Source organism: Syngnathus typhle, linkage group LG20 (genome assembly GCF_033458585.1).
Source record: "Syngnathus typhle isolate RoL2023-S1 ecotype Sweden linkage group LG20, RoL_Styp_1.0, whole genome shotgun sequence".
In the NCBI taxonomy this organism is placed as follows: domain Eukaryota; kingdom Metazoa; phylum Chordata; class Actinopteri; order Syngnathiformes; family Syngnathidae; genus Syngnathus; species Syngnathus typhle.
The window spans coordinates 7,931,479-7,956,519 of NC_083757.1; the positions used below are offsets into that span (position 1 = coordinate 7,931,479).

Here is a 25,041-nt window from a genome sequence, read left to right on the forward strand (position 1 = left end):
TTTAAACGACAAAATAACCAAATATAAGCCACTCAGGCAGATGTGAACAACTCTAAAAACACAAATTCTGCCTTTCATTCATATCTGAAGCGTCAGATAACATTGAACAAATTGTATGAAATACCTTAAATTTACATGACTTTAAAATTATTTTTGCCTCATAAACATTTTAAACAGGAGTTATAAGTAATGCAAAGTTGTCTGTTATTAAAACAAGTTGATTTTGCTGTCATTTACAATATCTTTCAGAAAGTAATAGTTTGTGTCACGTCTACAGGTTCATAACATCAACAGGATTAAGATGGCCACTTCGTAATATTTAATATTAAGTAACATTTACTTTTGATTTACCGTTTTCTTCCGTGTATAATGCGCCCCCATGTATAATACGCACCCTAAAAATGGCATGTTGATGCTGGAAAAAAGCCTGTACCCATGTACACCCAATTTTTATGATTATTTTTTTTTTTTTTAGTCCTAATGATCGTCACACACGCAGGGAGGGAATGGGTCTCATTTTTATAGTCTTTGGTATGGTCTTAACTAGGCTAGATGTAATTTTTTTTGTTGGCGTTGATTTCTCCGACTGCCCGTAAAGGCACCACCGCGATCAGTTGCGGTCATGTGAAAAAGGCGTGCGGACGTGAAAAAGGCGGCTCTGTATGGGAGAGACGTTGAAGAGGAATAAAAACACCCTTGGAAACCAAATCTTGTCCCTCGTCGTGACTCGGAGCCGCAACAAATGTTTCGGATTTGTGTAGGGTACATTGTGACAGCAAACGAGCAGGTGATCGAGCAAGCGTCTGATACGAGAGCATTGCGGTCGTATGGAGCATGTTTGAAGTGAACAGCAGAGACGAAAGGAACAAGGCAAAGTGTTGTGAAATAAAATATTACCTGTAATACGCATTTTGTTATTTGCTGATTGAAACTGCTAATTAAACTGTGAATTGAAATTAATGGAAAGAAAACAACTCTCGCTCTTTATATAGCTGACGTGTCTTGCGCATCCGTTCTGCGCATCGGATCCATAGTGCGCATGCGCAGTCATACTGCCTCCGTATGATGTCCGGTCCGCGATGGAGATTAAAAAACAAACAATATTTGACAATAACACACCATCAAGGATTGCACCATCGCATCAAACGATGTGTCGACAATTATGAATTTTACTGACTAAGTGTGTTTGTTGGGCAGGACGGCTGAATGCGATGCGTGATTGTCAACAAACAAGAAGAAAGGTGATTTCAAGTTTTATTTCGAGGGAGATTTGTCATGTCTCGTCCCCAGTTTTGCTATGTTGCCATAATTTCTGTTCGCGTCGCCCCTCCCTTCCTGTGTCACCTCAATCAATGTAACGTGTTTTGTATTTAAGTCCTTTCTGCCCCTCGCTCACCGTCGGATAATTGCATGTGTTACTGTCATGATGTCTGGTTTCTGTTCCTGTCTTTGGTAATGTCACCCTGTCTTTTTGTTCCACGTCTTTGTCGGTCAGTCCTGTTGTTGGTTTTGTTGTACCATGATTTTCTTAAAAAATTAAAAAAAAATTTAAAAAATTGTACCCATGTATAATGCGCACCCCAGATTTTAGGACAACAAATTAGTTAAATTTCGCGCATTATACACGGGAAAAAACGGTACTTTTAACTCACAGCCCCGCGTGAAGAACCGCTGTTGTGATGCCAGTCAGTTTGGAGCTGCTACACTTGATCAGCGCGGTCACTCCGTTAGGTTGTCGTATGTGTTAACACAGGGGTGGGCAAACTTTTTGACTCGCGGGCCGGACTGGGTTCTAAATTTGGACCGGAGGGCCGAACCAGGAGCAGATGGACGTAGGCTTTGTGTGAAGTCATATAAGCGACCTGTAAAGGTCATTGCATAAAAGATTTTGGCCTTTAGTAGGTAGTAAAGCATGGATATTCCAAACAAGTTTTTTGAAAACAAATGCATTTATTAACAGCATTAAATTTTTTTTAATAATAATTCACTAAAAAACTGCTGATTCTCATAAAATACGACACTGTTATTATGAATAACAGTCTCCATCACTTCAGTGCCTGCAGGTCAGATTAATGAAAGATGTTTATCTTATGAGATCACATCAAACGGCAAACATTCTGACCAAATATATCATCTTGAAGAATCGGTGAAAGCATACATCCAAATAAAGTCATCAAAACAGCAACACGGTGAGGGGTATCTGAAAATCAGAGCAGAGTTTTAACTCACAAACACTTGGTAACAGAGGTGAGGAAACGGGAAACACTTCCTTAAAGTAAGCCTTAAGAACTTTACAGGTTAAGATTAGTCGCAAATAGGTGGTGCATCAATGTCCTTGAGCATCCTGCATTGTTTGAAAATGAGAATGGTCGCTAGTTTCAATCCCTGCTATGTGTACAAATCATATTCAAAATGCATTTTTTTACAATAAACTTGAGAGCCTCCCGTTCATTTTCAGTGGGAACAGTGTTGTTGGTCTCCCTTTTTTGCTAGTGCGTCATAGTCTGGAGTAAAATTTGTTGTGGCAATTCTTAGGAGAGATCCGAGGTGTTGGTCCGTTTACCTCGATCTGTGATGGGTTGATGTTGATGTGGCTGAACGTCACGTCGCGTACGTCGAGCCAAATTGGCCACTCTCTTTTAAACGCTCGGCACTGCTTTTCCTTGGGCGACTCATTTTAATGGAAGGATTCCAGGGGAAGGTTTGTGGGCGGCTTTAGCGCAAAACTGCATCTGAAAGCTCAGCGCGCGAATTACAAGAATGCAGATGTCACAGCCCACGATCTAAATTCGGGACTGATACGAATAGAGCGAGAGTGCGCCATGTCCGTACTACTGAGTACGTACACGCACTTGTGAGTGTGCGCCAAGCTTTCTGACACGGCTTCCGGTAGTGAATGCGCAGGCGAGCGCTTCGCCATCTACTGGGGAAACGCAGTCATTGCAGGCAAAATGACCAAAAAAAAAAAAAGTTTAATAATACAATTTGTTCAGGGTCGGCGGGCCGGATTAAACGGTCCCGTGGGCCGGATGTGGCCCGCGGGCCGTAGTTTGCCCACCCCTGTGTTAACATGTTTAGTCTGATAGTCTTTAGGTTGAAATCCTTAAACAAGGCAACCGTCTCTTTAGAAATTAGATAAACACAATTGCCTTGATTTTCAGTGAAGAAGTATTTTAATTCCCATTTCTCTTGAAAGCGACGGCCCTCAATGTCAACTTTCCTCGTTTTCTTTGCAGTCGCCATGGCAGAAATGAGCGGAGAGGGGTGGTGCTGCTACCTTTTGGTAATAGGAGGTATTACAGTTTTAAGTATCACGATATTTTTATATATTTTTTTAATTCAGTTTGACAGTGCAGGCGGGCCATAAATAATACATGAGTAGACCGAAGCTGCGGGCCGTATGAAATCTGACCGGGGGCCGGATTTGGCCCGCGGGGCGGATTTTGGACATGGCTATTCTAAGGCTAGCAAGTAAAATCACAAAAATAATACTTGACTTCCTGCGTCAAATTTCCGGGGGGCCCGGTGAGGGCGTTTATCTGTCGCAAGAGCAACTTCAGCAAGTGACTGTGAGCTAACAGTGGCGTGGTAATCTGCCCGCTATGAATCAACGTGAACGTTCTCATTCGTGTCAGGAATAAAAGCGTGCACTTATGCGACAACAATGCCAAGCCGGAGGAAGTCCTCGGTGACTTGACGCCATCTTCAACAAGTGCTGTCCTGCCTGTCGTTTCCATAGCAACCAGGAGGCGGGAAGCGGACAGGTGCGCCGTACGTCACAGCCGATGCCGCTCGACAGCTGAGGAAGAACACGTGTTGCTCTGCTATCTGATCTTTTGTGAGGCTAAATTCAGCTCGCTGGAGCTTCGGCCCACTGCTAATTGAAATATTGTTATAATGGTGCGTTCATTGCAGGAACTACACTATTTGGTACACCTGTTTCGTCACCACTAATCAATACAATTACTACCCGTTCAAGCATTAATAAGATAAAAAAAAAGTAATCAAACAAAAGTAGTCTCTTTTGGCAAAACAGACCTCTTTTTTTTTTTTTCAAGGAACTTTCGAAAATGTTATTCACACGCCATCCCAATAACTCAAGGTGCAATTATGCTGAGGCCAAAAAGACGTCATGTTATTAGGAAAAGCCTGTTCGTTCCGTCTGTCTGTCTACAAAGTGCACCCCCCGCGCCCCCCCACACACGCACACACCATAGCGCACGTGCGCCAACGCAACGGTTTTTTTTGTTTTTACATGAACTGTACTGTACCTCCTCCTGTGCTGTTCTTGTTCCAAGAGTGCTGCTTGCCTGCTTGCCTTGCCGTCCGTCTGGGATGTCCTAGTTCAGCTGAGCAGAACCTTTCAGAACACACACTAACACACGCACGCTAAAAATAACCAACGGAGAGAGAGAGGCACACATGTGACCATCATTCTTCTTCTGTTGCGTTGTTGTTTGAAGATCGAAAGCTTTTTAAGTCAACTTCATGTTATGTCTCACGGGTTTATGCCTTATCACTCAAGTTTAGAAACTCTTTTTGACGGAGTTAACTTGCCAATAAAGGGTCAAAACATTTGTAAAACACGTTATGATGAAAACACACAAAAACCGTAATATATATTTTTAAAATCATGCATTGATAATAGTTTGCCTTCTTTTGAATGACGTCACCCCGACAGCCTCACCAATGCGTGAGCACACGTGAAACAAACACGCTCATCTTCTTCTACCTTAACGCGATGACTATGACTTATTGATTCGTGCTGCATCATTGATAGTCGGCGTCCCGCGTCCTCATCAGCCAGGCGTGAAGGTGACCACGACGCTAAGCTGACAATGGGGCATGTGGGGAAAAACAGAAAAAAAAAAATATTTTTTTTTTAATATAGAACATTTTATTCCAATTTTGGAGTTTTGGTAATAACACTTTACATACTTTTTCATCCAGTGACAATGAAAAGCTTCCTTCAAATGTTTATTAAAACCTTTCGCTCTCGTTTCCCCTGTAAGAAATAGTTCAAGTATAAAAACTCCCAACATTGTCAGATGAATATGAAAATGAAATCGTAATAAAGCACAGCTACGACGACTTTACATTCTAAAGGATAAAGCAGCATTTTGCTTTTTTTTTGTTTGTTTGTTTTGTTTTACGCATGCATTTAAATAAAGTTTCTCCATAAAAAAAAAACACCTAACCAATATTAAGTTAAAAAATAAAAGTAGAGTGCATTGTATCTTGAACAGCTACTAAATATTTCTTGGGGTTGAGTATGTTAATATATAATATATAATAATAATTCTGAAATTAAAACTAATGTATATATGTATATGTGTGTGTATGTACGTGTGTATGTATGTATGTATACCTTGAGATGAGTACACAGTAATAATATTAATACAGTACCGCCATTACTACTCTCCAAAAACAAAATAGAAAATAAATATTTTAAATAGCACAAGTCTCTTTGTATTAAATAGCAGTCGAAAGGCACACTGAGGCAGGAGGTTGCCATGTAAATTTTTGCTAACACTGGAGGGGTTGTTGGGGATGGTGGGTGGCCCTGTAAACTCAAGAGAAACAGGGCCCAGCAGTAGATTAAAATGTGTCAGCTAAACAAATGAGCAACAAGTGATGCGTTCCTGTTCGAGAGTTGTCCGCTTGTCAAAGGATGGGAGATGCTTTGCATCGGCCAAGAGGGGTGCTTTAAGGTCCTAACAAGAGGTCACGCTGAAAACAGCTTCATTTTTTCCCTGATTATACAAAAAAAGAAAAACCCTCAGTGTGTATGACAACAATAAATATACAAAATCAGCCCTAGGACAGCGATAGAACTTGAAGGCTTAAGTAACAGGGATTAGTTCCTGTGGTTTGTCTCCAGAAAGAAGCTACTAGAAAATTATCATCATGTTTGTACAGCGACTTTTTTCTTGTTTTGGTTGAGGCACAGCATGTCGACTCCATTTCCTTCTGCTGCTATTGCATGCGGTCTGCTTGCAGCTGCTGTGGCTGATACTGGCCGAAAGCAACTGCGGTGGCAGCTGCAGCCGCTGAACCTGGAGCGGCGGCGCCGGCAGCCGCAAGAGGCTGCTGGACTGCGTAGCCGTACCCGGCGGCAGTCACGTAGCCAGCGGCGGCAGGCGAGGCGGCGTAGGGATACTGGTCGTATGCGGCGGTTGCCGCCGCGCTAACGGCCGAGTACTGAGCGTAGGCCGCTCCTGTGTAGTCGATGTACGGGGAGGTGGCGGGGGCTGGCACAGTGGCGGCGGCGGTGGGCTGCACGTGCGGGATCACCACGCTGGGCTGCACGAAGGCCTGAGGGTACACGTAGTGCGTCGGGATGCTGCGGGACAAAACCAGACGGTTGGCTTACTAGCTCAATGGCTATCACAAGTGCGCTGATATCAAAGACGTAGACACAGAAGAACGCCACTGCTGACATCGACTGCCCGGTCTTTTTCTTCTACTCAAATGCTGTGCTGACCTCAAAATCAAAGCAGAGCAACAGTGGCCCCTTTAGGGATCTGTCAATCATTGCAGGTGGTTAGAAATTTGCTTTTCACACGCAAACCCTTCGAGAAAGTCTTTGGTAGCGCCCTATTGGAAAATGTACTTCAATCGCCACGAGTCTGACGCAAACATTTTGCATGATCTCTGTGTGAAGGAGGAGGTGTGGGTCGGGGTGGGAAAGGGGGGCGCCTGGATTTTAGGGTCGGCTTACACTGGCGGTGTCCAGGTCTGGGACGCAGGCGATGAGCCCCGGCACAGCATTGTGAAAATGTCAGCGCCACTTTGACAGCTGGACAGTTTTCAAAAAGAGCTGACGTGGACTGGGGGCTCGGCAGGGGGATGTTTTGATTAAATCAACAACTCTGAACAATGAGCGCATTCTGGCCTCCAGGACGTAGCCTCATCCCAGCCCATCCAAGGCCTACGGGGTTCTCCTTGTTGACTTCAAAGCCAGCGTGAGCTTACGCTGCTTTTAAATTGGATTCAATTTGAAGCAGAGTGTTCAAGGCCCTTTCATGCTTTACCAGCTTTTACTCTGACACCGCCTTCTTAGCCACTTCCGGTGCAAACATGCAGAAAACCGCTGGCTCAACTTTGTTACACCCATTCTGTGTCAGCGCCCAAAAAAACGTTTTTCCCTTACAGCGCTCAAGCAGCAAGATTGTAATTTAAAAAAGAACGGTGTTGTTGTTTCATTTTGCAAGTGTACCTAATCAAGTGTCCATTGCTTTTTTGTTTGGATTGCTCGAACCACAGAGACCCTTTCATACACACACACGCACAAATACACACAAAAACACACGCACGCATGGATGCACGCACGCACACAGACACACACACAGCTTCATGGGACTGCAGTGTCAGCATTCGGGGCTTTGTGCCACCACAATGGGGGCACTTGTTTTCGTTAACACCAAGCGCTCCATGTGACCAAAAAGCTCCATCCATCCATCCATTGGAGAGAAGAAGAATAAGAGAGCGGGTGAGCGAGCAAGAGAAAGAGATTTGTTTGCAACTTTTGTGCACACATGCACACAAAAACACACACAATAATAATGCGGAAAAACACGAGAGGGAGGGGTAATCCGCTAGTAACAACAGGAAGATGCTATTATGGTATGCAAAGGGTGCACGGCTCAGGCTTTTGTTGTCAAAAAGAGATGAAACTACACAGAAAAGAGCCCACAAACTCCATCTGGCCAACATTTGCCTTTTTTGGCGCCACAGAAGCACCCGAGTTGGAAGCTCATCCAACATACCAAATCACATAATGGTATCAAAAGAACATACGCCAGTCGGGACTTACCCATAAGGCCTTTGGATGAAGGCAGGGTGAATTTGGGGGACTCCAAAGGTAAAACCTGCAAAGTTCAAACAGACCATCACAAGGTGTCGGGAAAAAAAAAACACAACTAGAATGATTACTTGCAGGTAAGATTGGTTGATCAGATTTATGGTGCACATCCAAAGAGATGAAATGACATAAAAGCATTGCTTCCCACCCGGCTGCATCACTCGAGGCTTGGCCCCCAGGTAGGCCAGGTTGACGTTGGCCTTCCTGCCGTCAATGATGGGGTTGGGGTCCTTGCAGGCCCGGTCGGCGGCCGAGCGCTCAGACATGGTAACCTGGTTTTGGGAGGAAAGCAAGCTCACGTCAGTTGCTGTTTACGAGTGACCGAGCATCGCCGGCCCTGAAGGTTGTCTGGGGAGACAGTCCCGAGCATAGAAAAGCGGCCCTGTTGGCTATTTTGGAACTAGACATGTCGAGTTGAGGACTAATGGTGAGGGAACTTGCCAGAAATTCCCAGGAACGCCTCCTAAACAATGCACAGGGAGAAGACCGAGCTCATCTATGGATGTCGTGTTGTCCTTGTTGAGATCGACTTGAGCATCAACATGCATTTTGCACTCTTGTGCTACAATTAGCATGTGCTAGCATCAATGCATACTATTTCAAGTCACTTTACCAGAAGACTTGACTTCATTGAATATTTTAGAATATCCTGGATCTCAAAGTTTTATGATGTTTCCCCTGATTTATTTTCTATAAATGTAAGGTATTATTTTCATTGAATATTTTATAATGTCATGTCATTTATCACGGAATCTTCAAAGTTTACAAAAAAAAATATTTGGGGGGACGTTTTAATAAAAAAAAAACGCCAACAAACTTACAGGTAATGTTGACCTGTACAGTTATTATTAAAAACTTTTGAGATGAGACTTTAGAGGTACTTGATGATCATCTCCTAAACCCACCAGCAAGAATCTCAGATGTGAACCTGCCGCATTTCTGCACTCGTCATCGATTCTTGTGATTAATTGGAGTTACTGTACTCACAAAGCCATAGCCCCGAGACTTGCCGGTCTGCCTGTCAGTGATAACCACCGCCTCCTCGATCTCGCCAAACACCTCAAAGTACTTCCTGAGACTGGAGTCGGTGGTGTGGTAGGGCAAGCCTCCGACGAAGATCTTAGTGTAGGTGGTGTCCTTTTGCGTGGTGTGCATCGTTATTAAATAAAAACAATCAAAAGGAATGAATGCTCATTTGAAAAAAGGAAAACGTTAGTGCAAAGTATCTTCTGTGTTTAGTGGAGGAAAGAGGAGGGAAAGGACGAGGAGGAAGTTCCAGCCTGGAGGTAGATGGACGCGGTGGTGGTCAGGGGGCTTCTGCATCAGCATGAGGACCACGTCTTCCTCTCCTTGTTGGTGCCTCGAAGTGAATGCTTTCTAACACACACACACCGGTGTTGAAAAAAAAAAAAAAAAAAAACTGAAAAAAGTGCAGTCCAAACTCCTCCTCTGGGTCGGCCCTCAAACACGCTGAGCAAGCCGATACTATTGCTAGGTGAGCGATGAAATCAAACATTTCACGTGACATTTAGCTAAACAATATGGCCTGACTTGGTAAATAGTAACAATAAGAAACGTTACCTTGCATTGTTTTTTAATAAATTAACCCGAAAAGGTCCCCCTCCAACTGCACTGTAGTTACCAAAAGAAGATAGCGCCATCTTGTGTCTAACTTAACTAATGACAGCATAGCTTAACGTGACATTAGCAAATCTCGTGAGATTTTGGCTGAGCGATTCACGTTGCAAGGGGAGAGGACTGCAGTACATCGTGTGACGTCACCACAGCCAGGTTGAAAATAACAGTCTTTGGCCGCTAGAGTGCAACAGCTAGTCATGTAGAAACGCGACGAAAGAGGGACGCAAAATGTTCCCTTTGGTCCCAAGAGAAGGAAAGCACAGACCGGGCCAAGCATTGACTTAATCACTAGTAATAGCCATTCCGCTTATAACGACCACGTGGCTAAAGCGTTAAGAGTTGTAATCACGTTCTCGTGGCGGTTGGCATCCGCCAGGGTCGTGCCATGCTCTATACTGCACACAAGTTGTCCCAGTGATTCTCCGAGGCCGCCATCTTGGACAGGTCAAAACCCAGCCAGCAACCTAGTGTCTGTCTAGCTCAAATGTTACTTTTGAAATCTAATACCAAGTTTTTGTTTCATTTTAACTAGATACTGAAAGTACCTTAGGTATTACGGATGTTACCCGCTACAATTATGAGACCTAATTGACTGTTTTAAATGCTTCTCCGTTCCATCACACCTGATCATTTGAGATTAGCTCATCAGCAAGCTATGCCCAAGCGATCAGATCTCAGTCAAGCATTCGAACTAGGATGAATGGGGCTCTCAAGGATCAGACTTGGAGACCAGTCTAAAAATAAAATAAAAATCCACAAAAATGACTTACATTGTTTGATTCTAAGAAAAAATAGCAACCATCTCTTGCAATCTGTCTGCACTACAACTGATAGCAACCAAAAGGAAAATGGAAATTGAACCATACCTTTGACAGTTTTATTGATGGAACGAACCATGTTTTTAAGTTTTTACCACTCAACCGGTAATAGTAATCATGGCTTTAAAATTAAACTCGACTTCTTCCCTATCATCCAAAGTCACCCGTGTCCATTTAAACACGCAATAGAAAAATATATACTTACTACTTTGTACAATACTGGTTTGGTCCAAACAAAAGTGGATCAGAAAAGCCAATATGCCTTCAGTCATCAAAGGCTCTCTAATTTGCATGTAAGCTCATTTTAAATGGATTTGGGAAACTTTGAATGTAGGAATTTACACAATAAATTCTAAAGACAAAAAAAAAAATGCTGAGTTCAGAGTTCGATCACACAAAGCAAAAATCAACGACAGCGATTAAAAAAAAAATAGCACTATTTACATTTTTTATGATATTCAAAGGCCAATTAAGAGAATTAAATGAAAGAGCAGTAAAGGGAGAGTGAGTGTGAGGAGTGAGGAAAAAGACAGGAGAGACTCCAGTGGACAAAAAACATGAAAACACATGAAAACATGAAAAGTATGCATCTGCAAAGTCCTCACTCAAGCGGCAACCTGCACGGTGCACACTTCTACACTCCGTCCTTCCCCGTTAGCAGTCTGTCCAACCCTACCCTCCGTTTTGTTTAGAAACATTCATTTGCTCGCTAATAATAATCGCTCATTTCTCACACACACACAAACACACTTTGGGTCTGTACATTAGGGAGATGGGGGGGGTAAGCAACAGGCATGTTCAACCCTGTCCATACAGCGCGCGTTGGCATATCACAGCCTAACAAAGTCTCCGCTTGTACATTAAAATCGACAGAATTCTGCAGCGAGCAGTTGTTTTTGTCGTTTTATTACAAAAAAGAAGCCTCGGGTCAAGCAGAAAATTGCGATATGTCTATCGGTGTCTTTGATTGTTGTTGAATGTCAAGTGTTCAGTCAGAGCCACCACCCCCAAAAGGCATTTCAGTCCAAGGTGAGCGCTTCTTTCTCAATCGGCCATCGACGTCCGTCTATTTTCGACGTCGCACAGCTGTCTTGATCTTGCGCCCGGCAATTGTTTGCTGCCCGGCGGGTGACGATGGGAAGGATTTGGACGACCTACAAGATAAAATACTTCACTTTATAAATACTGAAAAGGGAATTAATTTGTAAAAATGGTGGGGGGAAAAAATAAATAAAGATTGAAATAGAAAATTTGCCTTAAATAGAAATAATAAATATAATTTTGAACCCTAGACAATAATATAATAATAAAGTGTAAAATATGCGCAATTTATGAGTCAAAATATATACCGTAATTTTTAGACTATAAGTCGTGTTTTTTTTCATAGTTTGGGTGGGGGGGCGACTTATACTCAGGAGCGACTTATATATGTTGTTTTTTTTCAAAACCTTTCAAAAAAAAAAAAAAAAAGGTGAAACCGCGATAAACGAACCGCAATGTAGCAAGGGATTACTGTAATTTGAATTTCAAGTGACGGCAGCAGCGCAACGTCGCGTCAGCAGCAGCTCGTCGAGTCAATCTTTGTCCTTTATGTAAACAATGGGATAATAGGACGTCAAACGCTGCGCGTTCGCTTCTCTTCAGAGTTGAGCTCAAGCTTCTTGTGCGGGCTATATTCAATTATGTTTTCAGAATTTGCTGCGGGCCAATAAAAACTGGACCGCGGGCCAACGTAGTTTGGACACCCCTAGTGTAGACGTTAAAATGAATTATATGAATTGCACGGAATGGACAGTGTAGGTCGGCGATGCTCGCAAGTTGATGGTCAAGCAACAAAGAGAGGTCACTCACCCAATGTTGAAAGCGAGGGGTTGTGAAAAATTTAACCCGCCGCCAAGTGCAGGAGACGCTGCCGCCCCAGAACCAAAATTGAAAACTCCCGTGCTAGCGGTGGCGCCGAAGGCGCTGGCTCCTCCAAACTGAAAGCTTCCACCTAAAGGAAACACAATGTGAAAATAAGTACATACAACCTCAGACAAGGCGAAAAAGGCCACCCGGACTTTAAACGACCTGGCGTGGAATTGGCAGTGGAGGCGGCAAAGGCGGGCGCGGCGCCGGCCTGCTGGCCAAATACGGGCGCGGTGGCGGCAGCAGGCTTGGCACGAAACGCAGGGGTCTGCGAAGCGGCCGCCGTAAACGGTGAGCTGAAAGACGAACCGAACGCCGGCGTCTGGTTGGTTCCAAACTCTGCGGCATTCGAGGAGCTGATTAAGAAGGGGTTGGGAGCTGTGGGAGGACAGGAAGTGACATCAGAGAAAGGCGCACTTGCTCATTCAAAAGTTGACACAAATTCAAATTGACTATGTATAAATCCTTCACTTCATATAAATCACTTTATTCCAGGAAAGAGTACAGACCTGCAGAGGAGGTCGCAGATGGCGCAGATGCTCCAAAGTTGACAGAAGGCGCAGTGGGAAGTGTAGTGGTGGCCGCTCCGAAGATGAAGGGTTGCGCTGCCTGAGGCGGGGTTGAGTTGACGGGCACGACCGACGGAGCGTCTTGGCTCTGCCCAAAGACAAAGGCTTTGGCTGGGGGGGCACTGCTAGCTGCGGGATCAGCTGCGGCGCCCTGACCAAAAAGGATCAGTGCAGGAAAATTGCTGGGTGTTGCAGTAGTGGAATGGGTGGGAGCGGGGGAGGGAGCAGGAGGGAGAGGCTGGGTGCTGCTGCCAAAGAGCCCGGCGCTTGAGGTGGAGGAGGTGCTGCTGCTGCTAGTGGTGGCGTTGCTTCCCACGAAGAAGAATGGCATTTTGGGAGGATCAGAAGCTGACGGGACAACATAACGATCGCTTCGTCAGTATTTCATGTCAAGCAGATCAGCGACAAGTCAGATGGCATTTGCACACATTTTACTGTGGAAAGATTTTGCCAAGTGAATGTTTCTGATTGAACTAATTAAAATGCTACTAAAGGCAACACTGTGGTGTGCATATTTTTGGTGTCATGCTGTTGCTGTTTGTGTGAGTGCAGATGAATGTAATACCTGCAGCACTTTGTCCAAACACAAAAGTGGAATTTGCAGTTGTTGAAATTGCTGCGTCGCTCTTGTCAGCTGGCTTGCCAAAAGTAAAAGAAGGTGGCTGCTGCTGCGCCGCCGGCACACTTGGCTCGCCGAAAGAGAAGCCCCTCGAAATGGCCGGCGCGGGGTCGGCGTTCTTACTGGCGCCGCCAAAGAGGAAGGCAGACGGAGTCGAGGTGGCGGATGCCTCCTTCTTCTCCTCCGGCTTCCCGAATGCAAATCGAGGGGGGGCAGGCTTCTTCTCTGCGGGCAGCAATCCAAATGGCGCGGCCCCGGGTGGGGTGGCGGAGGCGGGCGTTCCGAACATGGACGAGGCAGCGCCGGTCGCCGTGGTATCAGTTGCCGTGCTGTCGTTGTTGCAGCCCTTCTCCCGAGTGTAAGGAGTCGTGGGTGTGGCAGCAGCCGAGGAGGTGGCAGCATCTGAGTTTTTTTCCTCAGGTTTGAAAAGGCCAAAGGCAAAGGACGCTTTCGAAGAGCTGCTGCTTTCCGTGCTCAATGAGCCCGCCCCCAACGAGACCCCATCGCCGGATCCAAACTTGAAACCAGCCGCGGGCTGCTCTGGCTTTTCATCATCCCCGGGGGCCATTCCAAATTTAAAGCCCTCGGATGAGGTGCTGAACTTGAGCCCCAGAGAGGCATTCATGTTTTTTGAAGGGGCTTCTGACGAGGGGTTACCAAACGAAATGCCAAACTTGAATCCACCCGATGAGGAGGATTCCGACGTGGTAACACCAAACTTGAACCCTCCGGGCGCAGACTCTGAGGAACTGTTGGATGTGCCGAAGGTGAATCCTCCAAAAGTAGAGGTAGTAGAAGATGCTGAAGTTGACGAAGCACGAGAAAGAGTAAGTGTCTGCAATACTAGATGAGACCAATAAGATGAGTGGGTCCGTTTCTTACCTGGGGGCTCGGCCTGTGCTCCAGGTTTGAGGGCCTGACAAGCGACGCACTTGACATCGGCGGCCTTGTTGTGCAGTAGACATGTGTCGCAGGCCCACAAGTTCTTGGGCGTCTTCAACTTGCTCCCGAAGCTGAATGCCGGCGTGCCTGCACACGCGCCTGTTAGGAAAAACACAATGTTGTGGTTTGGCAGTGGCAATGTGCATTATTTGCCTTACCCCCCCTGCCCGCCAAAGGAAGGCATGAATTTTATGGCTAAAAGGGCTTGTCAATGATTGAGAGTGGCAAACAACATCGAGCATACCGGCTTGAGGGTTTGCATCTGCAACCTTGTGCTGTAGCACGCCAACATCGCCCTCCAACACTCCCTCTGGTTTCTTTGACGTGTCTCCAAATCCGTCAAACACGGAGGTGGAGGAGGGCAGAGAGGACGGGGCCTTGAGCCCCGTGCCGGCCTTGGCGGTCTCGCAGGCCACACACTTGACAGCTTCGGGCTTGTTGAGGACCAGACACGTGTCGCACTCCCAATTGGTCGGCACTTTGGTGAAGGGGGAGCTGACGGACATGCCATTGGTGCCGCCCTTTGGCTCCGAAAGTGCCGGGCCCGCTGTTTTATTGTCCTTGGTGGCGGCGGCAGGCTGAGGAGCCATGCAGCAAGCGCACCTTGTAACCGATGGCTTGTTTTGCACTAAGCAGACGTCGCAACTCCACCCGGCTGGGGCTTTAACCAAGTCAATGAGGCCTGTTAAGGGGGCGGCAGCGGTGGAGGAGGTGCCAGCAGTGGACTGTGAGGAGGTCTCGGGCGACTTCAGCACGGTCGTTGAAGCAAAGCCTAAAGAAGAGTGATTACAAATTCCAAACTTGCAGTCATGTGATTGCGTTAACACACAACTTTGGTGAAATGGTGAGCCCATTTGAAGAGTGCCGTTAACCAAAACAGCAGCATAGTTCTCCTCCATATTGTTCCACAAATGTCTTCCAATGATACATCAGGCGTTGCGTGTCGCGCTTCTTACCGGGCAACTTGAGGAGGTCCAGCACGCTGCCCTGCTTCAGTGTCTTGGCTACTTTGAAGGGGCCACAGTCAAAGTCTTCTGTGCTTACGTTTGTTGTTATTTTCACTTGAAAGGAAATTCACACACAGCAGGATGAGCTAAACAAAAACCACCGGAAATTAAGCCTGAAATCACAAAGCTTACCTGGCGCGCTTAGCTTCCCGTTTGACATGGAAGGGCCCATTTTTGTTACAGGCGCACTGAATGTGAAGCGAGTCTGAAGAAAAAAATATTAATACAGTAGTCCCTCATTTATCACATTTACCCCGCCCTTGATTTTCTTGTCAACTTCATGTGGCGAAAGAGCACTTACTGTAGGGGAGAAGTTAGGAGGACTAGCGGGGACAGCTTTAACAATGGGCGAGGAAAATGTAAAGGGTGCACAGGGGGGCGAAATGGAAGTGGCCTGAGGGGAGAAAGGAGAGAGAGAACAAGGTGCATTTGGCTACGGTGGCCAGACACACTTTCTACCAAAGATGGACGGACCTTAGTTATTGCCGTTTTCTTGACAGGGCTGACGCTGGAGGCGGCGGAGGTAGCGATGGGGGGCAACGGGGAGGAGAAGCTGAAGGTGGGCAAGGCAGACGTGCTAAGGGGAAGCGAAATGGGTTGAAGGTCTGGCAGCTCAGTCACCTGAGGTCAAAAGTAGAGAAACATTGTGCCACCTGCAACTACGTTTGGAACACAGGAGGTGAGTATTTTTAATATTGATTAATATACAGTGCCTTGCGAAAGTATTCGGCCCCCTTGAACCTTTCAACATTTCGCGAAATTTCAGGCTTCAATCATAAAGATATAAAAGTTGATTTTTTTGTCAAGAATCGACAAGTGGGACACAATCGTGAAGTGGAACAAAATTTATTGGATAATTTAAATTTTTTTAACAAATAAAAAACTGAAAAGTGGGGCGTGCAATATTATTCAGCCCCCTTGCGCTAATACTTTGTAGCGCCACCTTTTGCTGCAATTACAGCTGCACCAGCTCAGTGGCCTAGTGGAAGAGTGTCCACCTTGAGACTGGAAGGTTGTGGGTTCAAACCCCGGCCGGGTCATACCAAAGACTGTAAAAATGGGACCCATTGCCTCCATGCTTGGCACTCAGCATTAAGGGTTGGAATTGGGGGGTTAGATCACCAACTGATTCCCGAGCGCGGCACCGCTGCAGCTCACTGCTCCCCTCTCCCCCAGGTGATGGATTAAAATCACACGGGGATGGGTTAAATGCAGAGGACAAATTTCACCACACCCAGGTGTGTGTGTGTGACGATCATTAGGACTTTAATCTTAATCTTTTAAGTCGCTTGGGGTATGTCTCTGTGAGTTTTGCACATGGAGAGACTGGAATTCTTGCCCATTCTTCCTTACAAAACAGCGTGAGCTCAGTGAGGTTGGATGGAGAGCGTTTGTGAACAGCAGTCTTCAGCTCTTTCCAGATTTTCGATTGGATTCAGGTCTGGACTTTGACTTGGTCATTCTAACACCTGAATACGTCTATTTGTGAACCATTCCATTAGAAATTTGGCTTTATGTTTTGGATCATCGTCCTGTTGGAAGATAAATCTCCGTCCCAGTCTCAGGTCTTTTGCAGACTACTTCATTCTTCCAGAATGGTCCTGTATTTGGCTCCATCCATCTTCCCATCAATTTTAGCCATCTTTCCTGTCCCTGCTGAAGAAAAGCAGGCCCAAACCATGATGCTGCCACCACCATGTTTGACAGTGGGGATGGTGTGTTCAGGGTGATGAGCTGTGTTGTTTTTACCCCAAACATAGCGTTTTGCATTGTGGCCAAAAAGTTCGATTTTGGTTTCATCTGACCAGAGCACCTTCTTCCACATCTTTGGTGTGTCTCCCAGGTGGCTTGTGGCAAACTTTAAACGCGACTTTTTATGGATATCTTTGAGAAATGTCTTTCTTCTTGCCACTCTTCCATAAAGGCCAGATTTTTGCAGTGCACGACTGATTGTTGTCCTATGGACAGACTCTCCCACCTCAGCTGTAGTTATCTGCAGTTCATCCAGAGTGATCATGGGCCTCTTGGCTGCATCTCTGATCAGTCTTCTCCTTGTTTGAGATGAAAATTTGGAGGGACGGCCGGGTCTTGGTAGATTTGCAGTGGTCTGATACACCTTCCATTTCAATATAATTGCTTGCACAGTGCTCCTTGAGATGTTTAAAGCCTGGGAAATCTTTTTGTATCCAAATCCGGCTTAAAACTTCTCCACAACAGTATCTCGGACCTGCCTAGTGTGTTTCTTTGTCTTCATGGTTCTCTCTGCACTTTAAACAGAACCCCGAGACTATCAAAGAGCAGGTGCATTTATACGGAGACTTGATTACACACAGGTGCATTCTATTTATCATCATCAGTCATTCAGGACAACATTGGATCATTCAAAGATCCTCACTGAACTTCTGGAGTAAGTTTGCTGCACTGAAAGTAAAGGCGCCGAATAATATTGCACGCCCCAGTTTTCAGTTTTATATTTGTTAAAAAAGTTTAAATTATCCAATAAATTTTGTTCCACTTCACGATTGTGTCCCACTTGTTGTTGATTCTTGCCAAAAAAATACAATTTTATATCTTTATGTTTGAACTCTGAAATGTGGCGAAATGTTGAAAGGTTCAAGGGGGCCAAATACTTTTGCAAGGAACTGTATCCATTAAGCAAATATAATTAAAGTCACTGTTTGCTAATTATTGATTATTTGGTGTTGTTTGGCGGTGACAAAATCAACAAAGTAATTTCGACAGTTCTGGTGCGTACCTTGTCATCCTCCATGCGTTTGGAGGACACCCGCGCGATCTTGCGCTCAGTCTTCATCTTACCACCTCCGGAGCTGCTGGGAGTAGGTGTGCTAGACATCGGATAGACTCCACCACTGAACCCAATTGTGCTTTGAGATGGGCCCGCGGGGCTTCGATCGGGTAGCGGGGGTGATTGTTTTGTGGGCTGTGGAAAAACGGAAAACGCAACCCGGCAAAATCACCACCGGCGAGGAACTCCGACTGCACTTGAGGCAGCGGGAATAAAGCCCACCTTGTCTCTGGGCACCTGGTCCAAAGTGCGTATCGGCCCGCCTGGGGTCAAACTGGGCCTGAAGGAGACAGTGCGGTTTGACGAGCCAATAACAGCGGTGGGGACCACCAGCTTTTGCACCGGCGGGAGATTGGAATCGTGCTAAGGAAATTAAAAAGAACAACAAATAACATTTTCATCCCATGTAAAACACAATAGCCACTCACTATCCCTAGAAAAGACTAAATATAGATTTCTTTTTTTAATTGTGTTGAGAGCTCTAGTAACGTTAATATTTAAACTGCAGTGGCAAAGCAGCTACCACAGCGGTGTGTGTGTGTGTATGTTGTTGGAGTGACACAACTGTCGCACAGCTGGCACGATCTGCCAGTTGTTGCACCAAATGCTAGCAGGCTGTTGGATGAAGTCAAAATGAAATCACTTACCCGTTTCTTTTTGGCCTGCAAATGTGACACATCAAGATCGCCGTCATCCACTGACTGGAAAAAAGGAGAAGAAAACAAACAATATTAACCAACTTTCACATGTATTTATAGCTAACGTAAATTATGACTAAAAACAGTTGCTTCAACTTTTTGCTGATATTAACAGCGACATGGACAAAATGGCGGACAGTCCAATTTACCGTTGAGTAGGATGCTGCACTTGCTGCTGCTGGGATCCTCCTGGCATCCTGGGGATGTCAAATTGAACTGTGAGCTATTTGAAACTCAATTTTGTGTGTGTGCGTGCGTGCGTTCGTACTGCCAGAGGACTGGACATGCGCTCCAAAGACTCCAGGATACGTCGGGCCGTGGCGCTGGTCACCCCGCAGGGCTGCGCGCCAGCCGGCTTGGCTTTAATCTGCCTCCTCACCGGGGCCTGAAAGATCACGCCGACAATTTTGGTCAACGGCTCGCAACAACTAATGCAATTAATAGCTCTGGGGGACACGCTGTGGTTTTTGCGGGCTCACATGGTACGGCGTTCCAGGGCGTGTGCGTGCACTTCGGACAGCAGCCGCCCCGCCATATGTGGTCTTGCCGGGGTAAAAGGGGGAATCTCCCAGATGGCTGGAGTTCAGCGTCGACTGGAAGCGGAGAGGCATTCAAGTGGCGTTACTTTTGCATAGTCAGGATTCTTATCACAACAGAAAAGGACACATGAGCGAGTCCTCACAACAAAGTAGCTGCGATCACCTGCATGAGATCAACCCCCCTCAAAAAAAAAAAAAAGTCACAGTTGAACTTTTCAGGGTCAAGACTCACATTGGCAGAAGTACCAAAGACGGACAGGTTGAAAGCAGGCCTCTTCAGACTTGACTGAGAGGGCTGCGGCACAGATATGCTTCGGTCTGCATCCGGGGTCCAAAGCTGCGGGAGCGACGCCACCTTGGACGCCGGCACGTCTGCAAGACACAACAACATAATATACATTAACGCAGGGGTGGGCAAACTTTTTGACTCGCGGGCCGAACTGGGTTCTAAATTTGGACTTGAGGGCCGAACCAGGAGCAGATGGACGTAGTGTTTGTGTGAAGTAATATAAGCGACCTGTAAAGGTCATTGCATAAAGGATTTTGGCCTTTAGTAGGTAGTAAAGCATGGATATTCCAAACAAGTTTTTTGAAAACAAATGCATTTATTAACAGCATTAAAAAAATAATAATAATTCACAAAATAACTGCTATCAGTGATTCTCGTAAAATACGACACTGTTATTATGAATAACAGTCTCCATCACTTCAGTGCCTGCAGGTCAAATTAATGAAAGATGTTTATCTTACGAGGTCACATCAAACGGCAAACATTCTGACCAAATATATCATCTTGAAGAATCGGTGCAAGCATACGTCCAAATAAAGTAATCAAAACGGCAACGCGGTGAGGGGTATCTGAAAATCAGAGCTGAGTTTGAACTCGCAAACACCTGGTAACAGAGGCGAGGAAACGGGAAACACTTCCTTAAAGTAAGCCTTAAGAACTTTACAGGTTAAGATTAGTCGCAAACAGGTGGTGCATCAATGTCCTTGAGCATCCTGCATTGTTTGAAAATGGTCGCTAGTTTCAATCCCTGCCATGTGTACAAATCATATTCAAAATGCCTCCCCTTCATTTTCAGTGGGAACAGTGTTGTTGGTCTCCCTTTTTTGCTAGTGCGTCATAGTCTGGAGTAAAATTTGTTGTAGCAATTCTTAGGAGACATCCGAGGTGTTGGTCCGTTTACCTCGATCTGTGACGGGTTGATGTTGACGTTCATGTGGCTGAACGTCACGTCGCGTACGTCGAGCCAAATTGGCCACTCTCTTTTAAACACTCGGCACTGTGTCCACCTTGCTTTTCGTTGTGCGACTCATTTTAATGGAAGGATTCCAGGGGAAGGTTTGTGGGTGGCTTTAGCGCAAAACTGCATCTGAAAGCTCCGTGCGCGAATTACAAGAATGCTGTCGTCACAGCCCACGCTCTAAATTCGGGACTGATACAAATAGAGCGCGAGTGCGCCATGTCCGTACTACTGAGTACGTACACGCACTTGTGAGTGTGCACTGAGCTTTCTGACACGGCTTCCGGTAGTAAATGCGCAGGTGAGCGGTTCCCTATCTACTGGGGAAACGCAGTCATTGCAGGCAATACGATCAAAAAAAAAGTTTAATAATACAATTTATTCAGGGTTGGCGGGCCGGATTAAACGGTCCCGTGGGCCGGATGTGGCCCGCGGGCCGTAGTTTGAAGTCAATTGATTTTCTGAAAAAGGTTACTGTTCCTGTGTACCTTTGTCAGAGGCGCGCGAGGAGAAGCCGCTGGTGGTGGAGATGTTATCGTCGTCATGTTGCGAAAGGTTGTCCTTGATTTCCTTGACCAAGGAGAAGCCGGTGGAGAAGGGCCCTGGCGCCGATGAGGTGGAGGGATGCGAGAACAGGCCGCCGCCCAGCGTCGGCGACGAGGTCTCCAGCGGCGAGAAGTGGAGGTGGGAGTGGCTGAGTGGTGGGCGGGACAGCACGTAGTCCTGAAAGTTAAGGGCTGTCCGGCTGGTCAAGGGCTCTGCAGTGGAAAAGCACAGCATCATCATCGGTTTAAAGTCCGCTTTCCAGGCGCCGCTGGGCTGGACTGGATTCTCGATATGGCTTTCTTCCACCGGGGGCGGTCCATGGCCATCTCGTGGTTGAGAGTCCTATACTGAGATTTTTTTTTATAGCAAAACCTTTTACAGCCGGATGCCCTTTCTGACACCAACCCGAGGGGAAATTGATTTTCTGTAGGGGTTGACTCCCTTAGCCCATTCCTCTCCCGAGGAGCCCACTGGGCAGTGGTACTATTTAACCCATAGTTGGGTTCAGAAGAATCCATTTTTAGCTTAAGACTTGAGATGGCATTCAACACTTGCAAACATTTACCGTGTTTTTCCATGCAAAATGCGCCCCCGTGCATAATATGCACCCTAGAAATGGCATGCCGGTGCTGGAAAAAAGCCTGTACCCATGTATAATACGCACCCAAATATTGACTCTTACTTAAATCCGTGAACGTAAAATTATTTCAGAAAAAATATCATCTTTGGGAACAGCCGGATGTTATTCTGCCGGTCAGCATGCGCTAGCAAACTCGATAGCGAAGAAATGTTTCGGATTTGTGTAGGATACATTGTGACAGCAAACGAGCAGGTGATCAAGCAAGCGTCTGATACGAGAGCATTGCGTTCGTATGGAGCGTGTTTGAAGTGAACAGCAGAGAAGAAAGAAACAAGGCAAAGTGTTGTGAAATAAAATATTACCTGTAATACGCATTTTGTTATTTGCTGATTGAAACTGGTAATTAAACTGTGAATTGAAACTAATAGGTAGAGAACTGAACTCTCGCTCTTTATATAGCTGATGTGTCTTGCGCATCCGTTCTGCGCATACTGTCATGGCGGCCTCCGTATGATATCCGGTCTACGATGGAGATTAAAAAACAAACAATATTTGACAATAACACACCATCAAGGATTCCACCATCGCATCAAACGATGTGTCGTCAATTCTGAATTTTACTGACTATGTGTGTTGGGCAGGATGGCTGAATGCGATGCACGATTGACAACAAACAAGAAGAAAGGTGTGGTTTCAAGTTTTGTTTCGAGGGAGATTTTCTTCAGAAATTGTTGTACCCATGCATAATGCACACCCCAGATTGTAGGACAATAAATTAGTTAAATGTTGCGCATTATGCATGGAAAATCACAGTATATGAGGAGCATTTTATTGTCAAAATACAGTTTTAGGGTACATTTGCACATTTTCATTTATATTGTATCATATTTGAGAAATGCAATGGTAGAAAATGTGTTTTTCATATTTATATGGCAAGAATAAAACCACAAACCTGTGTGACTAGTACTTGGCTCGGGTGAGTGACGTCCCAGCAGAGGGGGCGGCCCCTCTCTGCCGCCGTTGGGAGGGGGCCGCAGGCAGTTCTCCGTCACATCCAGCGCTTCTCTGCCTCCGCCGTCACCATCTGCACCTCCTCCCGCTTCACCTTCCGGAGCCTCTTCGTTCTTGAAGTAGTTCTGAAGCCAGGAGGGAACCAGGCTTTTCACCGTGTCGGTCACTCGGCCGATCAGGCCTGACTGCTGGCGACGGGGAGAAAAAAAAAGTGTCTTTAAATACTGGTCGGGCTCACCACCTGGCACAAGTAGAAAAAAAATGTTTTTTCTGAAAGCTTACACATGAAGGTGTTTGTCAGCTCATAAACAAAAAGACATACAAGTAGATTCTTTTTTTTTCCAATGCTTAAGCGCAAAATCAGTATGATAATATTGGAAGATTGGCCAGAGTAAAATGTCTATGAATTTGTTACGGCTTGAATGTTACTCGTGGCCGCAGTGGACCAGACAGGCAATTCCTCAAGTGCTGTGAGAATAAAAGTGTGTCAGTCACGCACACGCCTGCTTCATGAGGCCCCTTTTAAGACGCCTGCAAAAGTCAGCTTTTGGCGCCCTTCTTTCCAGCGTCATTGATAAACAATCAAATTTTGGCATGACGCGTCGCTGCTTAGAAGGGCACAGTTGCCAGAAAACACACACACAAGGCGCCAGCACCTTTACAAAAGGCGTCAATTTCGGCAGGATCTTCGCCCGAAAGGCGACATGAGGCTTACTTACAAGATACGTGAGGCCTGCATGCACTTTAACCCGTGTGCAATTATGCGCTCATCCATAGCGCCTCACTCTCATAAATACCACTTTGCTTAACAATCTTATTTTGCTTGCCTCCAAAACAATGCAGTTGCACGAAGCCCATGACAATATCTATGAATTTTGGTCATGTTACCAAACACTGGTTTTACTCAATGACATTGGTTGATGTAAGCGTACCTGGAGATTGTCATCAAATGAATTACAGAACAAATTTGGATGTGAAGTGGCGCTAAGAATTCGGAAAATCAATCAATGCCATGACACAGACGGTGCTAGATGCTTGGAGGCTAATCAGCTGATTGAGGGTGAATAAACCTCGTTGGGAATTGCTTTAACGTTAAACCGGGGGGAAGAGAATGGGACTTTTGGTTACATTAAAGCACAGGTATGTCCTAAAAACATATTTAAGGCGGCAGTTAAGATGCCATACAATGCAACCATGTGGGGTTCTTTAACGGCTTCCTGCGCAATCCAGCACGGCTGGCGTTAACCAACCCCTATTTCGACACCCCCCCCCCCCCCCAACTTACATAAATTCACTTCAACCGACAGCGACACATTATGAACAAGTCCTTATGACGACCTGTAACATCAAAATCAAGTCATTTGACTGAAATAAACAGACAAACTCCGGCCCTGACGAGCGTGGCGAGTACAACAATGCGGCGCTTGCCTGCTAGCTTCGCTAGCACGGTAGCGACTTCACTATGCTTTCTTTCCGCTAATTCGACAAAATTCGCCCCACTGACGCAAGTGTCGTCGCACTCCACCGCGGCTGGGTGACTTCATCCACTCGGGTCAAGTCAACGAGCTGACAAGGAAGCTGTCCAGCGAGTGCGTTAGTTAAGGCAGGCAAGCCACCTAGCGGGCTAATGGCTTAGCTTCCGCTAGCACGCTAGACGCGCGTGGAGGCCACGACTAGGCCGCAAAATGTCTCCCCTAACTTGAAACAAAAACACTAGCAAGAGAGCCCGCCGCCCTCGTGGTTCGTCACTGTCGGCTAAGGTCGGGGGTTCCGGGCGTGGACTTTGAGGGGGCGGGGTGGTTACCTGCTTTGTCTTGGCGTAAGGTTTGGAGGCGACGTGATATCTCCTGCTTCTGATTTTCCCTCCGCCCGTGGCCGCCATGACTCTTGCGTCGGAGAGTGTGTCCCGTCGATGTTTCGGCGCCGGATTGCTGTCATCTAGCACGGTGCCTAATGCCGCAAGGGATCCTGGTAAATGAAGTCAACCGGTGTACAATTGACAATGGCCTTTGCTTACCCACTATATATATATATATATACCATTATATTGTAAATTCACTTACAAATCATCTATCAATTACCTAGTTATGGTTTGAATGCTATGTAAAGGTGTTTATTTGTAAACGAATGACGTCAGACAAACTCCTTCTATTTTACTCAATTTTTATAAATGAAGCGTTACTAGTGACAAAGAGGCCACGGAATGGCTAAATACAGCCCTTATACTGGTTGCCATGGCAGCTGGAGCA

The 25,041-nt window shown here is 45.9% G+C and overlaps 2 protein-coding genes across 4 annotated transcripts; both read right to left on the reverse strand.

The window, feature by feature from the left end:
• Window positions 1-4,532: 4,532 nt before the first annotated feature.
• On the reverse strand, window positions 4,533-10,256 carry rbm24a (RNA binding motif protein 24a). 2 transcript variants are annotated; one of them, XM_061267688.1, is made up of 5 exons: window positions 8,852-10,256; window positions 8,013-8,136; window positions 7,817-7,871; window positions 4,939-6,343; window positions 4,533-4,832 (listed from the first exon to the last, which is right to left on the reverse strand). In XM_061267688.1, exons 1-4 carry the CDS (start codon window positions 9,017-9,019, stop codon window positions 5,977-5,979), a joined length of 714 nt encoding a protein of 237 aa, XP_061123672.1. In that variant the 5' UTR covers window positions 9,020-10,256; the 3' UTR covers window positions 4,533-4,832; window positions 4,939-5,976. The 2 variants fall into 2 exon arrangements, with proteins under 2 accessions (XP_061123672.1, XP_061123673.1); XM_061267689.1 differs by having other exon boundaries at window positions 7,817-8,136; window positions 8,852-9,049.
• A 109-nt stretch (window positions 10,257-10,365) lies between these two features.
• On the reverse strand, window positions 10,366-24,749 carry nup153 (nucleoporin 153). Of its 2 annotated transcripts, none has more exons than XM_061267676.1 (21): window positions 24,597-24,749; window positions 22,734-22,980; window positions 21,144-21,413; window positions 19,641-19,780; window positions 19,349-19,462; window positions 19,138-19,254; window positions 19,019-19,066; window positions 18,819-18,872; window positions 18,394-18,534; window positions 18,121-18,306; window positions 15,840-15,986; window positions 15,667-15,759; window positions 15,498-15,570; window positions 15,315-15,419; window positions 14,603-15,130; window positions 14,299-14,457; window positions 13,363-14,217; window positions 12,738-13,145; window positions 12,391-12,606; window positions 12,172-12,313; window positions 10,366-11,474 (listed from the first exon to the last, which is right to left on the reverse strand). In XM_061267676.1, exons 1-21 carry the CDS (start codon window positions 24,672-24,674, stop codon window positions 11,387-11,389), a joined length of 4,209 nt encoding a protein of 1,402 aa, XP_061123660.1. In that variant the 5' UTR covers window positions 24,675-24,749; the 3' UTR covers window positions 10,366-11,386. The 2 variants fall into 2 exon arrangements, with proteins under 2 accessions (XP_061123660.1, XP_061123661.1); XM_061267677.1 differs by having other exon boundaries at window positions 22,734-22,977; window positions 24,597-24,745.
• Between the last annotated feature and the right edge of the window lie 292 nt (window positions 24,750-25,041).

Excerpts from the sequence above, each read along its gene's own strand:
- rbm24a (XM_061267689.1), bottom strand. The coding sequence starts at position 9,019 with ATGCACACCACGCAAAAGGACACCACCTACACTAAGATCTTCGTCGGA. Across the intron at positions 8,137-8,851 it reads AGTCTCGGGGCTATGGCTTT|GTTACCATGTCTGAGCGCTC; the intron begins GTGAGTACAGTA and ends TCCCAAAACCAG. Across the intron at positions 6,344-7,816 it reads TTCATCCAAAGGCCTTATGG|CATCCCGACGCACTACGTGT; the intron begins GTAAGTCCCGAC and ends TTTGTCCCGCAG.
- nup153 (XM_061267676.1), bottom strand. The coding sequence starts at position 24,674 with ATGGCGGCCACGGGCGGAGGGAAAATCAGAAGCAGGAGATATCACGTC. Across the intron at positions 18,535-18,818 it reads TGCAGGCCAAAAAGAAACGG|CACGATTCCAATCTCCCGCC; the intron begins GTAAGTGATTTC and ends TAATTTCCTTAG. Across the intron at positions 15,987-18,120 it reads AACGCATGGAGGATGACAAG|GTGACTGAGCTGCCAGACCT; the intron begins GTACGCACCAGA and ends TTTTGACCTCAG.